The sequence below is a fragment of the Leptonychotes weddellii genome, chromosome 16 (assembly GCF_054177405.1).
Source record: "Leptonychotes weddellii isolate Sample4059 chromosome 16, ASM5417740v2, whole genome shotgun sequence".
NCBI classification, from domain to species: Eukaryota; Metazoa; Chordata; class Mammalia; order Carnivora; family Phocidae; genus Leptonychotes; species Leptonychotes weddellii.
This window is the reverse complement of record NC_138384.1, coordinates 42,101,387-42,118,785: the sequence shown is the minus strand read 5'-3', so window position 1 is coordinate 42,118,785 and position 17,399 is coordinate 42,101,387. Positions and strand designations below refer to the sequence as shown.

Genomic DNA, 17,399 nt, shown 5'->3' with positions numbered 1-17,399 from the left:
GGGCGCCTGGGTGGCTCAGTTGGTTAAGCGACTGCCTTCGGCTCAGGTCATGATCCTGGAGTCCCGGGATCGAGTCCCACATCGGGCTCCCTGCTCGGCAGGGAGTCTGCTTCTCCCTCTGACCTTCCCCCCTCTCATGTGCTCTCTCTCTCACTCTCTCAAATAAATGAATAAATAAAATCTTTAAAAAAAAAAAAAAGAAGCTTGGCGGAGAAGGGTTGAGGGCAAGATCTATCTGGGAGGCCTCCTTTCCCCACTTTGTGACTCTGTAGGTCAGGATGGGATCACAGATCTGAACTTAAAGCCAGCTGTTGAGACGCTGAGCTGCAAAGACGCTTGTGCAGCTTCCTTGGGCTGCGGTGCTCCAGTGCACCCTCCCTCGTGACCGTCCTCCAGCTGGCAGCCCGGTGCTGGTCTCTCCTTAACGGTTGGAGGAGGTGTGGAGTGACTAGTGGTTACTAGGGACGGGATTTCCCAAGAGGAGCACAGCAGAAAGCCTTCAGAGGGACTTAAGGAGAAGCCAATTGTGATGACACCTGGCTCGCTGTGACCCTTATAAACAGCGGCTAGGATGGCCTGGATTTGTGATGCTACAACTCCACTTCAAAGGGATTGGGACCTGGGTCTCAAGTGGGGTGGGGGGGGTGTGAAAAACAGGTCAATATTTTGTAGAACTCGTGTATTTCGACTGTAATACCTTTTCAGTTTGTGGAGTTTAACACTCTGCCTTGTAATGGGTCAGGAAAATCATTATCAACTGGGTTGGGTGGGGGGACACCTAGGCTCGTGACGCTTGACACCACACCAGGTAGTTTTATGCAGCTTTAAAAAAAAAATTAACGGAGCCCACCACCCCTTCCTTGAAGAAACTAATATGTTGAACTTGGCTGGAGCTTATTCTCTGCCACTCCTTGGGATTTAAGGAAGTCGTGCCCTTTAGGTACCGTGGCCCAGACCACCTGAATCCGGGGTGGACTCTGAACAGCTGAGGAGGAGCAGTGCTGGGATCCAGACCCTATGTTACCAGACAGCCCAGGGGTTGGCCACCCCTTTTCATGGAGCCCAGATGAGGACCGGGCGGAACGTTGGTCCGGTCTTGGCCAGGCATCTCCTGGGCGTCTGTGTGTTTAGGAGTATTCATCTCACCCCCTTCGTGAGGATGTCCTGCTCTCTCCAGCCCGGTCAGGGCGTGGCCTGGGACAGGCTCGAGAGGAAGGGTGGTAGGTGTTGGGCATGCGAGCTGGTCTTAAAGTCTGGAGTTCTCCATTGATACCACTGGAAGGGGAGTTTTGGTCTTGGATGTGTGGGGGGGTAGGGTGTGGGGTAGGAAGAACCAAGGAGAAGAGTGTTAAAGTGAGCAGAGGCCGGAAGCAGTGAAACTGAGGAGCGGTTGTATGGTGGTCCTGATAGGTGGGGAGAGTTTCGGCTGTGCTGTGGCTCCCAAAGCCGTGGCTGTATCCGGAGACCATCTTACGGGGGTGGGGGTGGGGAACAAGTGGTGTGGAAGAACTACTCTGGGAGGGGCAGGCTGAGGGGAGGAGTACCCACTTCACCCCCACCCTGAGCTGGCCACACTGGAGGGTCATGGACATGGCCTGGTACCAGCTCTTAGGAGTAAGTAGTTACGGAGTGAATCCTGATTCCCCCTCTGATCTGTAGAACTAAAGCCTACGTGCTGGGCTCTAGGGGCCCTGGAATGACCTGGAGTCCCTGTATCAGGCCCTACTGCCTCCACATTGCAGTGGCCCCCTGAGGTAGAAAGCCTGAACAGTCTGGAGGGGCTGTTCCTCAGAGCTGTGTGACATGAGGCCAGTGAGTATCCTCCGGAGCCTGTTTGCTTTTCTGTGAAGGAGAATAGTAGACAACTGGGCAGTGCTCACAGCCACGCTCTTCTCAGGGACTGTTACTCCTGATTCTCAGATGAGGGTGAGTGACTTGCCGAGGCCATACCATCAGGCCGGGTCCTGAGGCCATCTTACTGCCTTGGGGGAGAGAACGAAAAGCAGATGGCACAGGGCCCGGTGGAGAAGCGGTCCTGTTGAACAGAACAGTGAGGGACCGGGGACTTGCCCAAGCCAGGCTAGGGATGAGAACCCTGTGTCCGTGGGGGTATCCCCATTCCAGGTTGCATGGGATGTCCGCTCTAGCCCTGAGTTCTCCGGGGCTGAGGGGCTCGGGGAGCTGCACTCAGGTGGCGGCATGGCCCTTCGCATTACCCTGCTGTCCCTCGGGCCTGGGCATGTGGAGATGGACAGTCACGGCTTAAGCATTTGCTAGGGTCTACCCGCAGGACAGAGTCCTCCCTCACAGCAGCACAGCTGTGGCAGGCCCTCTGGTCTCCCTGGCTGGGCACAGGGTGCAGGGAAGCTTAGCTGCAGGATAGCTAGCGGCGGGGGCCTGGTACTGGGTCTTGGTGTGTGTTCTCCGTTTCCGCAGGCTATATAATGGGAAGAATTAGCGGCCACACACACAAAATTGATAGGTGTGTGACCTCGAGCAAGGCCCTTCCCTTGGCCTGCCTCAACTGTGGAGAGGAGTCTTCTGTGCTCGAGAAGGGTCCTCACATCTCCTGCCCACCACCCCCCCCCCCAGCTTCCACAGCACGGCACCTATACCTCCGGGGTGGCGCTGGGGTCGGCTCCATGACCAAGATCTACGGGGGACGTCAGAGAAACGGGGTCATGCCCAGCCACTTCAGTAGAGGCTCCAAGAGCGTGGCCCGCAGGGTCCTCCAAGCCCTAGAGGGGCTGAAAATGGTGGAAAAGGACCAAGATGGGTAAGCAGGGGCAGGGGGATGGCTGGGAACGGGTGGTGAGGAGACTTGGGGTCAGATCACCTGTAATGAAGTTGTCTAGAGCCATCCTTCCCCACATGGAGAGGTGCCAGGTCTGTCCTGCACGGTGTGCAGCTGCCCCTCAGGCAGGCAGGGGATTGTGCAGAAAAGTGAACAGTGAGGGGCCTCACCCCGACCTCTCTGGCTGACTACCCTGAGCTCCAGGAAGGTAATTTGGCGACTGTCCGCTTTCATTAGCCTGCTCGTTAACTTTTCCCAATTGATTTTTCGGGGCTTTTGATCTAATGCTTGCACAAACGACACCCCGGCAGCTCCCAGGGGGGCTCCCACTCCTGCCCCTAGTTCGTTAGAATGCAGCCGACCGGGGCCCTCAGTGGGACTTGGCTGCTGTCATGTGGTCCCATGGCCAGGTGCCTTCTTGGGAAGCCTGGCTCACATCTAGGAGGGGCCTGGCAGCGACAGGGCTGAGAGCCTGCACTAATGGGGGGCTGCTTGACTGTTCTCCCACAGGGGCCGCAAACTGACGCCTCAGGGACAGAGAGATCTGGACAGAATCGCTGGACAGGTGAGGCCTGGGTGTGCCAGGGCTGGGTCCCTTAGACACTGCCCGGGGAATTTTCAGAGCCTGGGCTTTGTTAGATCAGAGTTTCCTCCCTGGAGGTCACAGCCCAGCCTGGTGGGGATCAGAGGAGGGCTGGCCTGTGGTGGGGGGCGGGGGGTGGCGGGTGCAGGAGAAAGAACATTTCTGACTGACTTCCTGCTAGAGCTGGTTGGAAATGTTGGTGCTGGAGTGCAGCTGGGCTTGTTTCTCATGCAGGACATGTTCCTGCACACACAACTCCCTCTTCCCAGGTCAGCCTTCTTAGGATTCTGGCTGCACTGTTTCCTCCTATTCTTCATGCTTGCTGAGCACCAGATGGGAAGGCTTTGGAGAGGGGGAGGCAAGCCAGCTCAGAACTCAGGTCTCCGTCCAGATGACTGACTGGCTGGACACCTTGGGGCAGAGTCCATTTGCCTGGAGCCAATCTCCCCGTCTATGGAGCAGTCTCCTCTTGCCAGCCTCAGAGGGTGGTAGTGAGGGCTCAGTGAGCTACAGCAGCAGGAGCCCCCAGGGCCAGGCGTGAACCCATTGTTGGTTTTCTTCTTTATCATTGACTCAGGCCTCGTAGGAGCTTTGGAGAGGGCTTAGTCACTTAGTCCAGGAGCAGAAGAGAATAGAAGGTGTCCGCCCCCTGGACGTCCGGGGGCGGCCTGGAGGAGCTGGGGAACTCTTCCAGGGCAGGGCAGAGCCTGGCACGGACATCTGTGTGGGTGACAGGGCAGTGGGCATTGCAATCCCACTTCCTGTCTTTGAGTCAGTCCCAGTTGACGCTTCTGTAAAATGAGGACGTGCCTGAGGTTGTAGGGATCAGATCGGATGAACGCATGTCAGGCCACAAATCCAGTTGGCTGGTGTCCCTCGGGTGGTGGGTAGCTGCTCCAGAGGGCCCGAACACAGACCCCACGGCCCATCCTGATTACTTCCCCATCTTTTCCCGCAGGTGGCAGCTGCCAACAAGAAGCATTAGAACAAATGCTGGGTCAATAAATTGCCTCGTTCGTAATCCTGGTCTGGGTCTCTGACTGGCTCTCCTCTTCCATTGCGGGGCAGGAGGAAGGAGCACTGCACAGCACTTCTTCCCTCGTGAAAGGGGGGACCTGGGGGGCTGTGGCACCAAGAGCCACTAGAGCCTGAGGCCCAGCCTTCCCAACTGAAGCCCTTCTACCTCTAGTGGGCCCTGTGCCCCAGCTGGGCTGGTGGTTGGGTGGGGCCGGGACTTGGAGGCTCTCGCCCCTCCCCCCACATCCTGCGTTTGCAGTTCTCAGTAAGATGAGAAACTGAAAAGAGTGGCTGTTGAAGCGGTGGCCCCAGTTGGGGCCTGCACTGCAGAGGTGGCTCTCTGTCCCCTGCTGGAACAAAGCGGGAGGGGCAAGTGGCTTCTTCCCTAAAGGAGGTAGACTTGGGACAGCCAGCTTTCACTCTTGGTGGCTCCTTGAGGGTCCCTGGTGTGCACCTTCTGGAGCTAGTTGTCCCTGCCCGGAGTTGGGATGCGGTGCCACTTCCCACACCCACCACTGCCCGCAGGGAGGGTTGTGTGAGGCTCCTGCGCGGAGGTTGGGCTGGGCCGTCGGGCGGCACCGCCTCTACAGTCCTGCATGGCAGTTGGCTCTCGGTGCAGCTGGGGTGGGAGCTCTGAAGGGCACCAAGTGGGCATGTGCCAGACCCCAGAAAGCTGAGCCTGGAGAATTGGCCCCATGCTTCCAAACCCACCTCCTCCTCGGGGAACACGAAGCAGAGCCTGAGCTGGCTCGGCCAAGTCTCCCGATTTCCCCCAGCCCAAGTTATTGGACCCATTTACTTCCAGTGCGAAGCCTGGGCTTTGAACTCAAGTGACTCGTTTTCAATAACCTTCCAGCTCTGACCCTAATTCTCTGCAATCCTGAGCAACTTACTCCCCCTTTGAGCCCTCCGCTGCTTGTCTGTGTCACTCCTGAGGGACCTGCAGAGTCACCATATCAATAGTGTCTTGGCTCAGAGCAGTGCACCAAGCACACGACCAGTTACTTGGTGTTCAGGATGGAAAAAATCAAACCGGAGTCCCACATCCGGTGGGGAATGAAACTGTCATCCCTCCCAGCTCCAGCTCAGAAGTTTGTGCTCCATAAACAGCCTATCACGTGCAAGGCACTTAATAAATATATCACTTAATGCAACTAGGCAACCCTGTGAAGGTGCCCAAAAGCACCCGCATTTTGGGTATAGGGAAAGTATGTCACAGGTTGGGTCGTTTGCCCATGTACCACAACGAGGGGGTGGCAAAGCTGGAATTTGAACTTGGGTGAGTAGGCTCTAGCCACTGCAGCTCATTGCCCCATGGAAGTAAGGGAAATGGAAAAACAAGGCCTGAAGGGTTACATGCCTGGGCATGGCCTTGGGCCAGTCACTCCCTCCCTGTTCTGGGCTCCAGTTTCCTTTTTTGTCAACTGAGGAAGAAGACGTCTTGGAGTGGACATGCGAACGCAAGGCAGCAAGGCCCAGGACCTTGTCGGCAGACACCAGCAGTGCTGGCTAAGTGGCCGGTGGGTGGTGTCCCTGCAGGCTGGTCTGGCCTGAGGGCCTGCAATCCAGCAGCTGTGCCTCTGCGGCCACTGGGGGGCAGTCGAGGGCCTGGAAACCGCCTCAGCAGATGGAGGCGAATTCTAGGGCTGCATTATCTGAGCCCAGGGTTTCTTCCTAGGTGGGGGGTCTTAAGGAGGAACTAAAGCACGGAGGGGCTGGTGACCTGCTATACAGCAAGGGTCGCAACAGAACACCTGGGTCGCCAGAGGGAAGGGAACGGGGGAGGGCCCCCAGGCCAGAGAGGGGGAACTGTGTCCTTGCAGCCTCACGAGGGGCACAAGGGTGGCGGAGAGCCCAGATTACCAAAGAAACAGGCCCAGACAACCAGTCGGCTGACAGAGCGGAGATGCAAACACAGGAATCACGAACTCTTGAGGCCCATGCTCCTCTGTGTGGGTGACAGTTGCATTTTGTTTTTTTAATTATGAAATGCTTCAAGCGTGCAAAATAGCATACCTATCAGTGTAAGAAAGACCCGTGGACCCGCTACCCAGCTTAAGAAGTAAAACAAGACCTGAAGCCGAGACAGGCAAAGCCCTCCTCCCGTCCCCCAGAGGGAACCCCTCTCGGGAATTGGGAGTCACTCACCTGCATGGGTTCACACCTCCACTACGGAGGCACGTCCCTAACGGCACCCGATGTTTCGCCTTTTGAAAACAAGTCAACTGTTGCACGCTGCATGTGTTGTGTCATTTTCATGTCATTTCTGAGACGCAGCTGGGTTGACGAGTAGAGCTCCGTCTTTTCGCCTGCTGAGTACTTTACTGGCCGCCCACGTCACCCCATGTGCATCCCGTTCTCCCGCACATGGACTTTTTGTTTCCGCTTTTGCTACCAAAAATCGCCCTGCGGTGAATTTTTTCCCTGTGTGTCTCCTTGTGTGCACATGTAATGGTCCCCTAACTGCTCACAAACCTCTCAACAATCTCCTGTGACTCCTCAGACTCTGTTTCCTTCCACGTGACCTAAAATGCTGCCCGACGGCAGGTGGGCACACACAAGTGACTCTGAATCTCTGCTCCACCACTCCCAAGCTGTGTTACACCCGGTGAGTGATGGCATCTCTCTGGGCCTGTTTTTCTGTAAAATGGCGGGTGGCCTACCTTGCCCACTTGTGGGGAGGCTGACTCACGTCAAGAGTCCATCGTGGCTCTCACTCCTCGGGTGCTGGGAACAGCATCTCATGGCACAACACTGGGGAGATATTCTTATGCTCATCTCTCAGATGAAAAATGCCAAGGCTGGGGGCGCCCGGCTGGCCAAGTCAGTAGAGCGTGTGACCCTTGACCTCGGGGTTGTGAGTTTGAGCCCCACATTGAGAGTAGAGATTACAATTTAAAAAAAAATTTTTTTTTTTTTAATGCCAAGGCTCAGAAGAGGAAGCCACCACCTAGTCATAGAGCTGGTCGACCTGCCCCATTTATTCGTCCTGAGCATTAATAGGAGCCACATTTTACTGAGCACCTACTATGGGCTGGGCCCTGTGTTCAGAACTTTGCATGCACAACCCCTTTAAATCCTGGATTCTGACGCCAAGAAGGGAGGACATGGAGGCTCAGAGAGGAGATGAGCTTTGCCTAAGGCCGGTGAGGAGTGGAGAGCAGGCTCAGAACCACCACCCTGACAGACCATCTGCGGGCACAGGCACTTCGAACTCTGGCTCCCTCGGGCTTCCGTCCCAGGGCTGGCCGGTGACGAGCCAGGCCTTGAACTGGTCTCTTTCCCCCACCCAGCAGCCTCCCCCCAGGGGAATTGTGGCCACAGGTGCAGGGAGCAGTTTCTCTCCACTCCGGGCCTGAAGCACACAGGCAGGGGCTGCCCCTGGGGCCCACAGCTGAAGGAGGACCCGGCAGTGGGGCCATTGGAGCCCATCTCCGGCAGGACTGGGCAGGAAGTAGGGCGGGGTTAGCCGAGGTGGAATCTGGTACCCCAGGACTGCTGCGACCCAGACTAACCAACCCACTGGGAGAGATGCCTGGGGGTCCCGGAGTCCTCCAAGCGCTGCGCGCCACCATCTTTCTCCTCTTCCTAATCTCTGCTGTTGGCCTGGGTACGTGGCTAACAGGCTGGTGCTGGGGGTTGGGGGGTGGCGGGGCAGGGAGGACTGAGGAGGCTGGAGAGAAGGCAGAGGCAGAGAGAAAGGCACTGCCCAGGGGGTGAGGAGCCAGCAGGTGTGTGTGTGGAGTGGGGGGGGGGGGTGTGCAGTGCTGGGAAAGCCCTTGAAGAAACTGCATCCACCTGCTTGACCGTCCCAAGCAGGCCGCAGGTCCAAGGGGAGGCCGGAGGGGGCTCAGCAAAGTTGAAGGGGCGTCTACAGCCACATGGAAGGAGACAGGGGCAACAGACGACTTCCCCACCCCCCTCAACGCCATAGGTCAAAATAAGGAACTAAGGTTGCCCTTGACTGAGCTCCAGAGCTAGGGGCAGGAAGGGGACTTGGGGAGTGGCGCTCAGCTTCAGAGAGAAGAAACAGCTTTCTCCTTCTCTGCCTTGAATCTCAGTCACCCCACTGCGTCGGGAGCCCCTTTTCAGTGCTGGGGAAGGGGGCACCTCATCAACACTGCCCTCCAGGCTGTCCCACCCCTACCCCAAGCAATACCAGCTGGTGGGGCTGTGACCCTGAGGTTGCTGCCTCTTTCCCCACCTCTTCCTCCTCCTCTCTTCCTCACCTCCCACCTCCTCCCTCCAGAAGAGGCTGAGCCAGCCTTGTGGGCTGGCCTGGGGGGCTGGAAGCTGGGGTTTCCCCAGCAGCCAACCCACTTTGCCGAGGCCCTCCCCTAACCCCCAGCACAGCCGCCAACTGAACTCACTCCTGACCCAGGTTGACACAAGCAGAGAATGAGGGGTGAGCCTGAGGTCACAGGGCAAGGCAGGCCCCAAGGCTCAGGGTTTGGAACGCCAGCCACTTTTGCTGCCCTGGTGTGCCAGGCAACCAATCTGCCCTCCCTGGGCCTCAGCTGTCCCACCTATAAAATGGGACAATGAGAGAACTTACCTCTAAGGCTTTTGTGAAGATTACACCAGCTAAAGTACCAGGTGCCAGGCAGGGCTGAGGGTGGGAAGGTGAGCCTGGAAGGCCTTCAGGAGGAGGTGATGCCCAAACTGATTATGGACGGCGCTCCCTGGACAGGGCCCTTCTACCATTAGGAAGCCAAGTATCCAAACACCTGTGAGTTCAGTGGGGCCAAAGCACAGAGCGCAGGTGGGGAGGGTGGCGAGAGGTGGCGCTGGAGAAGTGAGTGGGGGACCCGCAGGGGTGTGTCCCCACGCCAGGGTGTCTTACCCTCCTCCCCCAGGATGTCCTCCTCCCCCACGGGTGTGCCCTCTCTCTGTTCCCCTCGGTACTACCATACTACTCTCCCCCCAGCGGCAGCCTCACTCCCAACACTGTGTGCCCCCTCCCCCACCCCACCCTCTTCCCCAGGAGTGTCCTCAACCCCCACCCCCACCCCACGCACCCCAGGGTGCTGCCGCTGCGGTGGGGGGGGGGCACCAGGGCTGGGGCCTGTGTCCCCAGCCGCAGTCCCCGACTCCTCCGCCTCTCTGCAGGCCCCGGGTGCCAGGCCCTGTGGGTGGACGGGGGCCCGCCCTCCGTGACCGTGAACCTGGGCGAAACGGCCTACCTGCAGTGTTTGCACAACGGCAGCAGGCCCGACAGCACCCTCAACATCACCTGGTGGCGCGTCATCCAAGGCAACGGCACCTGGCCCGACGTGTTCTGGAGCTATGGCCAAGAGCCCCACGGTGAGCTGACCATCCACATGGTGAACAAGAGCCACATAGGCATGTTCAGGTGCCAGGTGGAGGAGAAAAGCCCCAACCATGAAGTCCTCAGCTTCCAGCAGTCCTGCGGCACCTACCTCCGCGTGCGCGGTGAGTGCCGGCCCTGGGCATCCAGGGCACCCATCGTGGGCATCCCCGCTCCCAGCTCACACACGCTGCGGGGGCGGGGGGGGTCTTCAAGGGGTCTCGGCCTTGCCGGGGGCAGGGCTGGGAAGCCAGGAGGGCAGGAGACACCTGTGCTCTGAGCAGCACCCCTCCTCACAGAGCGGCTCCCCAGACCCTTCCTGGACATGGGAGAGGCCACCAAGAACAACATCATCACAGCCGAGGGCATCATCCTGCTCTTCTGCGCCGTGGTGCCTGGGACCCTGCTGCTGTTCAGGGTGAGCCCCTGGGGACCCGGGCCCTCCGAGGCTGAGGTCCCCTCCTAAAATGGGAGAGTGACAGCACCCTCACAAGGCTGAGGGGCACATGAATTCATTCCATGACAGGATTTTAAAGGGTGCATGGCCCAGAAGGGCAACCTTGCTCAGTCTCCCCTCAGGGTTGTCCTCCCTCCTCCCACCCCCCAGGTATACCTCACTCTCCCCCCACCCCAGCCCTGGTGTCTCACTCTAACCCCCCCAACCGGGAGTGCAGTGGCCCTCCAGATGTAGCCAGGGAAGATGGGGGCTGGCTGTCCTCCCGGAGCCTCTGACCTGCAACAGCCCCGCCTTAGGCCATGGGACTGCCACCGCCATTTCTGTGAGAGCTGTTATTCGTGCAAGAGCAATAAGGCAGGGACCCAGAGACACCTGCCACTCACCCGCGGTGTGGCTTTGGGTGCGTCCCTTATCCCCTCTGGTAAAGCACCTCTCCGGCATCCAGGAGGTTTGTTCGGAAAACATATTCTCCCCCTACACCCCCTCACTGAGGCTCCCAATCCCCCCTCCTCCCAGAAACGATGGCAGAACATGAAGTTTGGGGTGGACACCCAGGATGACTATGAAGATGAAAACCTTTATGAGGTGAGTGGTGGGTGGGGACAGGTGAGGGGCAGGTGCATTGGGGTTCTCGTGGGGGTCCTCCCTGGGGTCGTCTGGGGGCAGGGGTCTGGACGTCAGGGCGCTGAGCTCCCCCCCACCACGTGTTCACCCCAGGGCCTGAACCTGGATGACTGCTCCATGTACGAGGACATCTCCCGAGGCCTCCAGGGCACCTACCAGGACGTGGGCAGCCTCCACATTGGAGACGGGGATGTCCAGCTGGAGAAGCCGTGACCCTGTGGGCTGCCCCCAGGCAGATGTGCTGCGAGCTCTGGTGTCCCCCCACCCCTTCCTGTTCTCTTTTCATAATCTTTCCCCCCCCACGAGTGTCCTGACTGAACTTCTCCCTTGAGTGTGTCTTCTCTTCTTCCCTCTAGACTGTCCTCATCCCCTGCACACACCCCAATTCAGCCCTCCTCCTGCTGCTTTTCCCAGCCTCCCCCCACACCCAGCGGGTAATGAGCCCTTAATCGCTGCCTCTAGGGGAGCTGATTGTAGATCCTCCGTGTCACCTCCCCCTCCCTGCTCTGTCATGGCCACTTAGTGATAATAAATCCTTCCCAACTGCAGACCTTGGCAGGAGTCATGGATCTCATGGGGATGCTCCCCTCCTCTGGTGGGACCCAGGAGTCCAGGCCCCTGGCCTCCTTCTCTTTCAGACCCAGGATCCCACTCCCACCCCCCCACCCCCCCACCAACCCCTGCCCACTCCCTGCACCTGGGGCCAGGTAGCCAGAGAGAAATAGGAAGAGTTTGGGGAAGCATCTCACCCTAGGCTATGTTCCTGATCAGGGAGGGGACACAGAAAGGAGCCAGGTGACCATATTTATTTATGCCTATTTCAGTCCCACAAACACAGGCGCCTGTCTGGTGGGGCTGGTACCCGATTCTGACTACAGCCAGGCCACACCTATTATTCTCTGGGAAAGGACTTGCAGCAGGAGCATCTGGAGAATCTGTGGCTCTCCTCTGGGGATGGGGGGGAGCCCTGGGGGGCACAGGGACGCAGGGTTTCTGGGAGAGAGACCGAGACACAGAGAGATAGTGATGGAGACACAGAGCAAGTGAAGAGAAAGACAATGACAGAGATACGGGGACAGAGAGAAAGCAGGAGAGAGAGAAAGGAAAGAAGGGTCCATAGAAAAATGGACACGGAGAGGCTGACCCCTGGGACTCTAGAGAAAGCAATGGTTGGGGAAATGACCGAGGTGGCCATGCAGAAAGATACAGAGACCCGGAGAGGGGAAGACAAGAGATGCGACAGAGGGGAGGGACAGTGCGGAGAAGCAGGGGCCCGGGAGCGGGAGGAAAAGACCCCCCCACGGAGAAAGGAGCGACGACAGAGGGGCAGACAGAGAGGGACGCGGACAGAAACACGCACAGCGAGGCAAAGAAAGAGAGGAAGACCAAGAGACCCAGACGGAAAGCAGGGGAGGCTGTGGCGAGCCGGCCCCCACCCCGCCGGGGAGGCGATGGCGGACACCCGGCAGAGGCGAGAAACGTGGAGCCCGCGGTCCGCGGACAGACAGACGGACAAAGCCGGGAGGAGCCGGGCGGGGCCGGGGCGGGGCCGGGGCCGCGGGTCCCCCGCCAGGCGGGGAAAGGAGGGGCCGGGCGGGCGGCGAGAAGGGGAAGGAAGCGGAGGTGCCGGGCGGGCGCGGGGCGCGGGCAGGAAGCGGGGAGGGGCGGCGGGGCGGGGGCCTCCGGAAAAACGCCCCAACTTCCTGCCCCACCAGAGCCAGGAAGCGGGAGCCGGGACGCAGGGCCCGGGATCGCCGAGCCCGACCTCGGGCGCCCCGCCGGTCACGTCCCCGCGCGGACTCCAGGTACACTGTCCCTGGCCCCGCCCGGCCTCCCGCCCGGCCTCCCGCCCCTCGGCTGCCAGGGGAAGTGAAGAGGAGGAGGGAGAGGGCGGGGGCGCTGCCGGCGGTGCTGGGGCCTCAGAGCCCGCGGCCGCCCCTCCCCGGGCCTCAGTTTTCCCATCTGTCAAAGGGGGCAAAGAGAGGAGAACTAATACCTGCCGAGTGCCCAGTAAGTGGGGATGAGGGGTGCGAGGCCGGGGTCAAGGCCTCCCAACTGTCCAGCGGAGGACGGATGATCACTCCCATTGTACGGGTGGGGAAACTGAGGCTCAAGGAGCGGAACCGACTCGTCCCAGGGTACACACACCGTGAGACCGAGTGGAGTTGGGATTTGAACTTGCAGGTGCTTTCAAGCACCGTCCTCCAACCCCACATGCTTTAGGGCCACCGATAAAGAAAAACGTCAATAACCACGCCGTAGGCCGCCGTGAAGCTGGAAGTTGCGGAGCGCGCTTGAGAGCATTTTTTGGAAAGCTCTTTTTCTGGGCCATTAATTATAGCTTGAGAGATGGGTTGTAGGGGACAGAACTGGAGATCTTCCCCCATTGTACAGGTGGGAAGACTGAGGCTCGGAAAGAAATAATTGCTTTTTCTAGGTTACACGGCTTGTCCGCGGGAAAGGTACGCTGGAACCCAGGAGTTTTGCTTTACAGCCCCAGCACAAAGTGTGCGGCCGGGGCGGTGGGGGTGCCGGGAAAATTAGTGTACGCCTTGGAAATTCAGCTGTTTCCGGAGTTAGGAAAGCAAGATAGGGTGGGGAACCCAGGCCGGAGACTAAGGGCCAGGGGCGAGTCGGAGATGTCGGATTGAGCCCTGGGTCGGGGGGCTGGAACCACTCTCTAGTGGGGCTGGGGGGCGGGGGCGGGGGGCGGGGCACAGTAGAGTGACAAGGGCAGTCGAGATACGGAAACGCCAGCCCTCCAAGGCAGGCCAGAGTGGCCCTTTCTGGCCAGCGTGGCGCCGTGGAGAGCTAGAGCGGCCGGCGGGAGGAGTAGAGTCGCTCGGGCAAGAACCAGGCAGCAGCCAGGCTAGAGCGGCTGGCGGGAGGAGTGGAGCTGGAAGCAAAGGTAGACGCTGGGGCAGCTAGAGCGACTCGGAGGCGGGTTGGGGGGGACCCCGGAGCCGGCGCGCAGGGGCTTCGGTTCTGGCGGCTGCGGTGGGTTCTCCTACGACCAGGAGCAGGTGAGGGATGCGGCCCCCGGCGGGCGTCAGACCCTGACTCCGCAGGTCCGCCCCATCATCCCTGGCCGTGCGCACCGCCACGTCCCGTGTAGTAGGATTTGGGGCCCGTGTAGACCCGCCACGTCCCACGTAGGATTTGGGGCTGGTGTAGATGCGCCACGTTCCGTATAAATTACAAGGGCCTATAGACCCACCAGCTTCCTGCTAGTACCACCGCCACGGAAACTCGGCTTCTTATAGATGTGAGGTCCCCATCGGTCAGTGGCACCCCCTAGAATCCTGGGCCCTGTAGATCCTGGGTCTTGGGACCACCACATACTCCTGTAGAATTCTGCTCCCGTTTTAAGTCTCCACAGGTCCCGCAGACTGGCTGCTTTACATAGGGAATCATGACCCGGTGTGCTTCTCAGCTCCGAGTAGATCCACCTGTTTGAACTTACCAATAGAATAGAATCTGGAGCCTTATACATTCCAAGGGCCCCTCGTGGACTTACCTTGACTACTCTGTATTTTAAGTTCTTTAAGGCTCCCGGAGGTTCTTGGGGACCAGGGTCATCCACTCAGTGTCTTATAGACCCCGAACCTTGCATAGAGTCCAGGCGCCCATGTAGTCCCCGACTGGTGCCTGCTTTGCTCTAGGACCCTCACCTCTCTAAGAACCTTCTAAACCTTCCCTGACCACCACCACCCCCAGTCCCATGCACATGGTGTCCCCTCTGCTGGGCCTAGGCCTTTTCAGTTGCCTACAGATCCATCTGACAGCTTCAGCGTATGATTACTCTTTGTGGTACGCCCTCACCGTCTATCTCCTAAGCAGCCAACCCCCCACCTTCCCTTCCAGAATGCTCTCTTGAGCCCTAAGCCTCTGTGGAGCAGCCTGAGCAGCAACCTGCACTTCTGCCTAAGTCACAGTGCCCACACACCCCTGACTTTCCCAGACACCAACTTTGGTTCAGATATTAGTTTCCTAAGGTTGGGGTGGGGGTTCCCCATGCTCTGAAGCAGCACATTCTGATAGTTAAATGCATAAACTGGAGCCAGACTGCTTGGGTCTGAATCCTGGCTCTGTCTCTGATGAGCTGTGCTTCAGTTTCCTCTTCCGAAAAATGAAGGTAGTTATAAAACTGACCTCCAGGAGTCATTTAGAGGATTAAATGAGTTAATACCTGTAAAGCAGTAATGTTATGCTTGCTACATACTTAATAGCACGTATTAAATGTTAGCTACTGTTTCGTATTTCCGTGATGAGGAATGAAGGAGATAATATGTATCATAGTGCGTGATCCGGGGCCTGCCTGGCACTGAGCATTTGCTCACATACCGTGTGTCCTCTCCTTTGCGCTTTTTGGAATCTCCCTGCCTCTGTTGAGCCCCCCCACCCCGCCCCAAGTGGGGTGAGCATGGACCTTCCATGTGCGCAGTCATGTTTTCCAGCCCAGAAGTTGCAGCTGGTGGCCTGGTGAAGGTTTTCCATCTCGAATGGGAATACTAATCGCATGGGGTGCTTGTGGTTGTGAGCGTTAAGTGAGTTCAGATGTGAAGCACTTGGAGCAATGCCTAGCACACTGTAAGTGCTAGGTAAGTTTAGCTTTTGTAATAATCACTTTTTTTTTTTTTGGCGTCAGTTTGCAAGTTTATTTACGTGAAGATTTAACAGTGCTCAAATCTTAAATTACCTAAGCTTGAAGTTGGACAGAGACACTCTATGGAAGAGAATAAAAATGTCGTGTGCTCTGGGGAACCCATGGGATGGCACAGGGACACTCCAGAAAGCATCATTGTTTCATGATCATAATCAAAATCATAACCACCATTTATTGAGTGCTAGGGAGGAGGCCTGTGGAGGAGGCAGAAGGGTGAGTCTCAGGCAACAAGGGTTATAAATAGCTTTGGGTTGTGGGGGGAGCCCCCACCCCACCCCACTGGTCCACCCCACCCCATCTCCACAGCTCCTTCCCGCCTGACATGGGCTCTCGTGGCATTAGTCAGACTAATTAAAGACACAGAAGAGGGTGGTTGGAAGACTCAGGGGGAAGCGGAGACTCTAAGGGAGACAAGATGGGAGAGCCAGCAAGAGATGGGGGAGAGAGAGAGATGAGGGACAGCACATGACACAGTGACTCGAGAGGACTCAGGTGGCCGCAGAACCAGATGTGGGAAGACAGGCAGAAACACTGACAGAGGGGGAAGACAGCGACAGAAGCAGGGTTAGGGCGAGGTGGCTGAGGGGGAGGGGAGGCAGTGCTGGTGGGAAAGTGAGACAGGTCTGAAGGGAGGGAGAGAGGGAAGGAGACAGGGAGAAGAGAGGCAAAGACCTAAGGCACATTCAAGGGACAGACAGCAAGAGAGAGCTGGCTGGGGAGGGAAAGCCAGCGGGACAGACGGATGCAGGGCAAGGAAGACAGACACACCTTGGGGATGAGCTGGCTGAGGACTGAACCTTATTTTCTGGGATTGGAAGAGGGGGAAGATACCAGGTCCCTGAGGGAAAGCAACTTACGGGTTTAGGGAAGGAGGTTCAGAGTTTTGTTTTCTCATGTGGGGAGAGTTGGGGGGTTGGGGGATTTGCCTTTAGATTTCCTGTCACAGGAAGTGGGGCTGGTGGGTTCAGAGGCAACATCCGGCCCCAAGCCTGTCAGGTCTAGGAGAGCCCCCCCCACACCCCACTTATCTCCTTTCTGCCTTTCCTTTAACCTTCCCAACTCTGCTAGCCTCCAGGCCCTGCCTCCCTAGGACCCAGCCTGCAGCACCCTCCTCCCTCGGACCCAGGAGTCCAGGCCCCCCACCTCTCCTTCCTCAGATCCAACCTGCAGCCCACTCCTCTCTTAGACCCAGGAGTCCAGACCCCCAGCCCCTCCTCCCTCAGACAAGGGGTCCAGACCCCCAGCCCCTCCTCCCTCAGACCAGGGGTCCAGACTCCCAGTCCCTCCTCCCTCAGACTCAGGAGTCCAGGACCCCAGCCCCTCCTGCCTCAGACCCAAGAGTTCAGACTCCCAGTCCCTCTGCCCTCAGACCCAGGAGTCCAGATCCCCAGCCCCTCCTGCCTCAGACCCAAGAACCCAGGCCCCCAGCCCCTCCTGCCTCAGACCCAAGAGTCCAGACTCCCAGTCCCTCCTGCCTCAGACCCAGGAGTCCAGACTCCCAGCCCCTCCTCCCTCAGACCAGGGGTCCAGACTCCCAGCCCCCTCCTCCCTCAGACCCAGGAGTCTAGGCCCCGGCCTCTTCTTCCTCAGACCGAAGACCCAGCCTGCAGCCCCCTCCTCCCTCAGACCCAGGAGTCCAGACCCCCAGCCCCTCCTCCCTCAGACAAGGGGTCCAGACTCCCAGTCCCTCCTCCCTCAGACCCAGGAGTCCAGACCCCCAGCCCTCCTGCCTCAGATCCAAGAGTCCAGGCCCCCAACCCCTCCTGCCTCAGACCCAACAGTCCAGACTCCCAGTCCCTCCTCCCTCAGACCCAGGAGTCCAGACCCCCAGCCCCTCCTCCCTCAGACCCAGGGGTCCAGACTCCCAGCCCCTCCGCCCTCAGACCCAGGAGTCCAGATCCCCAGCCCCTCCTCCCTCAGACCAGGAGTCCAGACTCCCAGTTCCTCCTC

At 58.7% G+C, this 17,399-nt stretch overlaps 1 protein-coding gene across 4 annotated transcripts in view; it reads left to right on the top strand.

The window, feature by feature from the left end:
* The window catches only part of RPS19 (ribosomal protein S19), a 16,084-nt gene extending 4,753 nt beyond the window's left edge, over positions 1-11,331 (top strand). For 2 of the 4 annotated variants that reach the window (XM_006731982.3, XM_081806998.1), the window contains exons 4-6: positions 2,593-2,776; positions 3,305-3,359; positions 4,336-4,398. In XM_006731982.3, the coding sequence (XP_006732045.1) occupies positions 2,593-2,776; positions 3,305-3,359; positions 4,336-4,362 (266 nt within the window). In that variant the 3' untranslated portion in view covers positions 4,363-4,398. Of the gene's footprint in view, positions 1-2,592; positions 2,777-3,304; positions 3,360-4,335; positions 4,399-7,810; positions 8,005-9,503; positions 9,828-10,001; positions 10,121-10,675; positions 10,745-10,876 lie in introns of those variants that run through there. The other 2 variants (XM_006731985.3, XM_081806999.1) reach the window with 2 other exon arrangements.
* Positions 11,332-17,399: the final 6,068 nt, after the last annotated feature.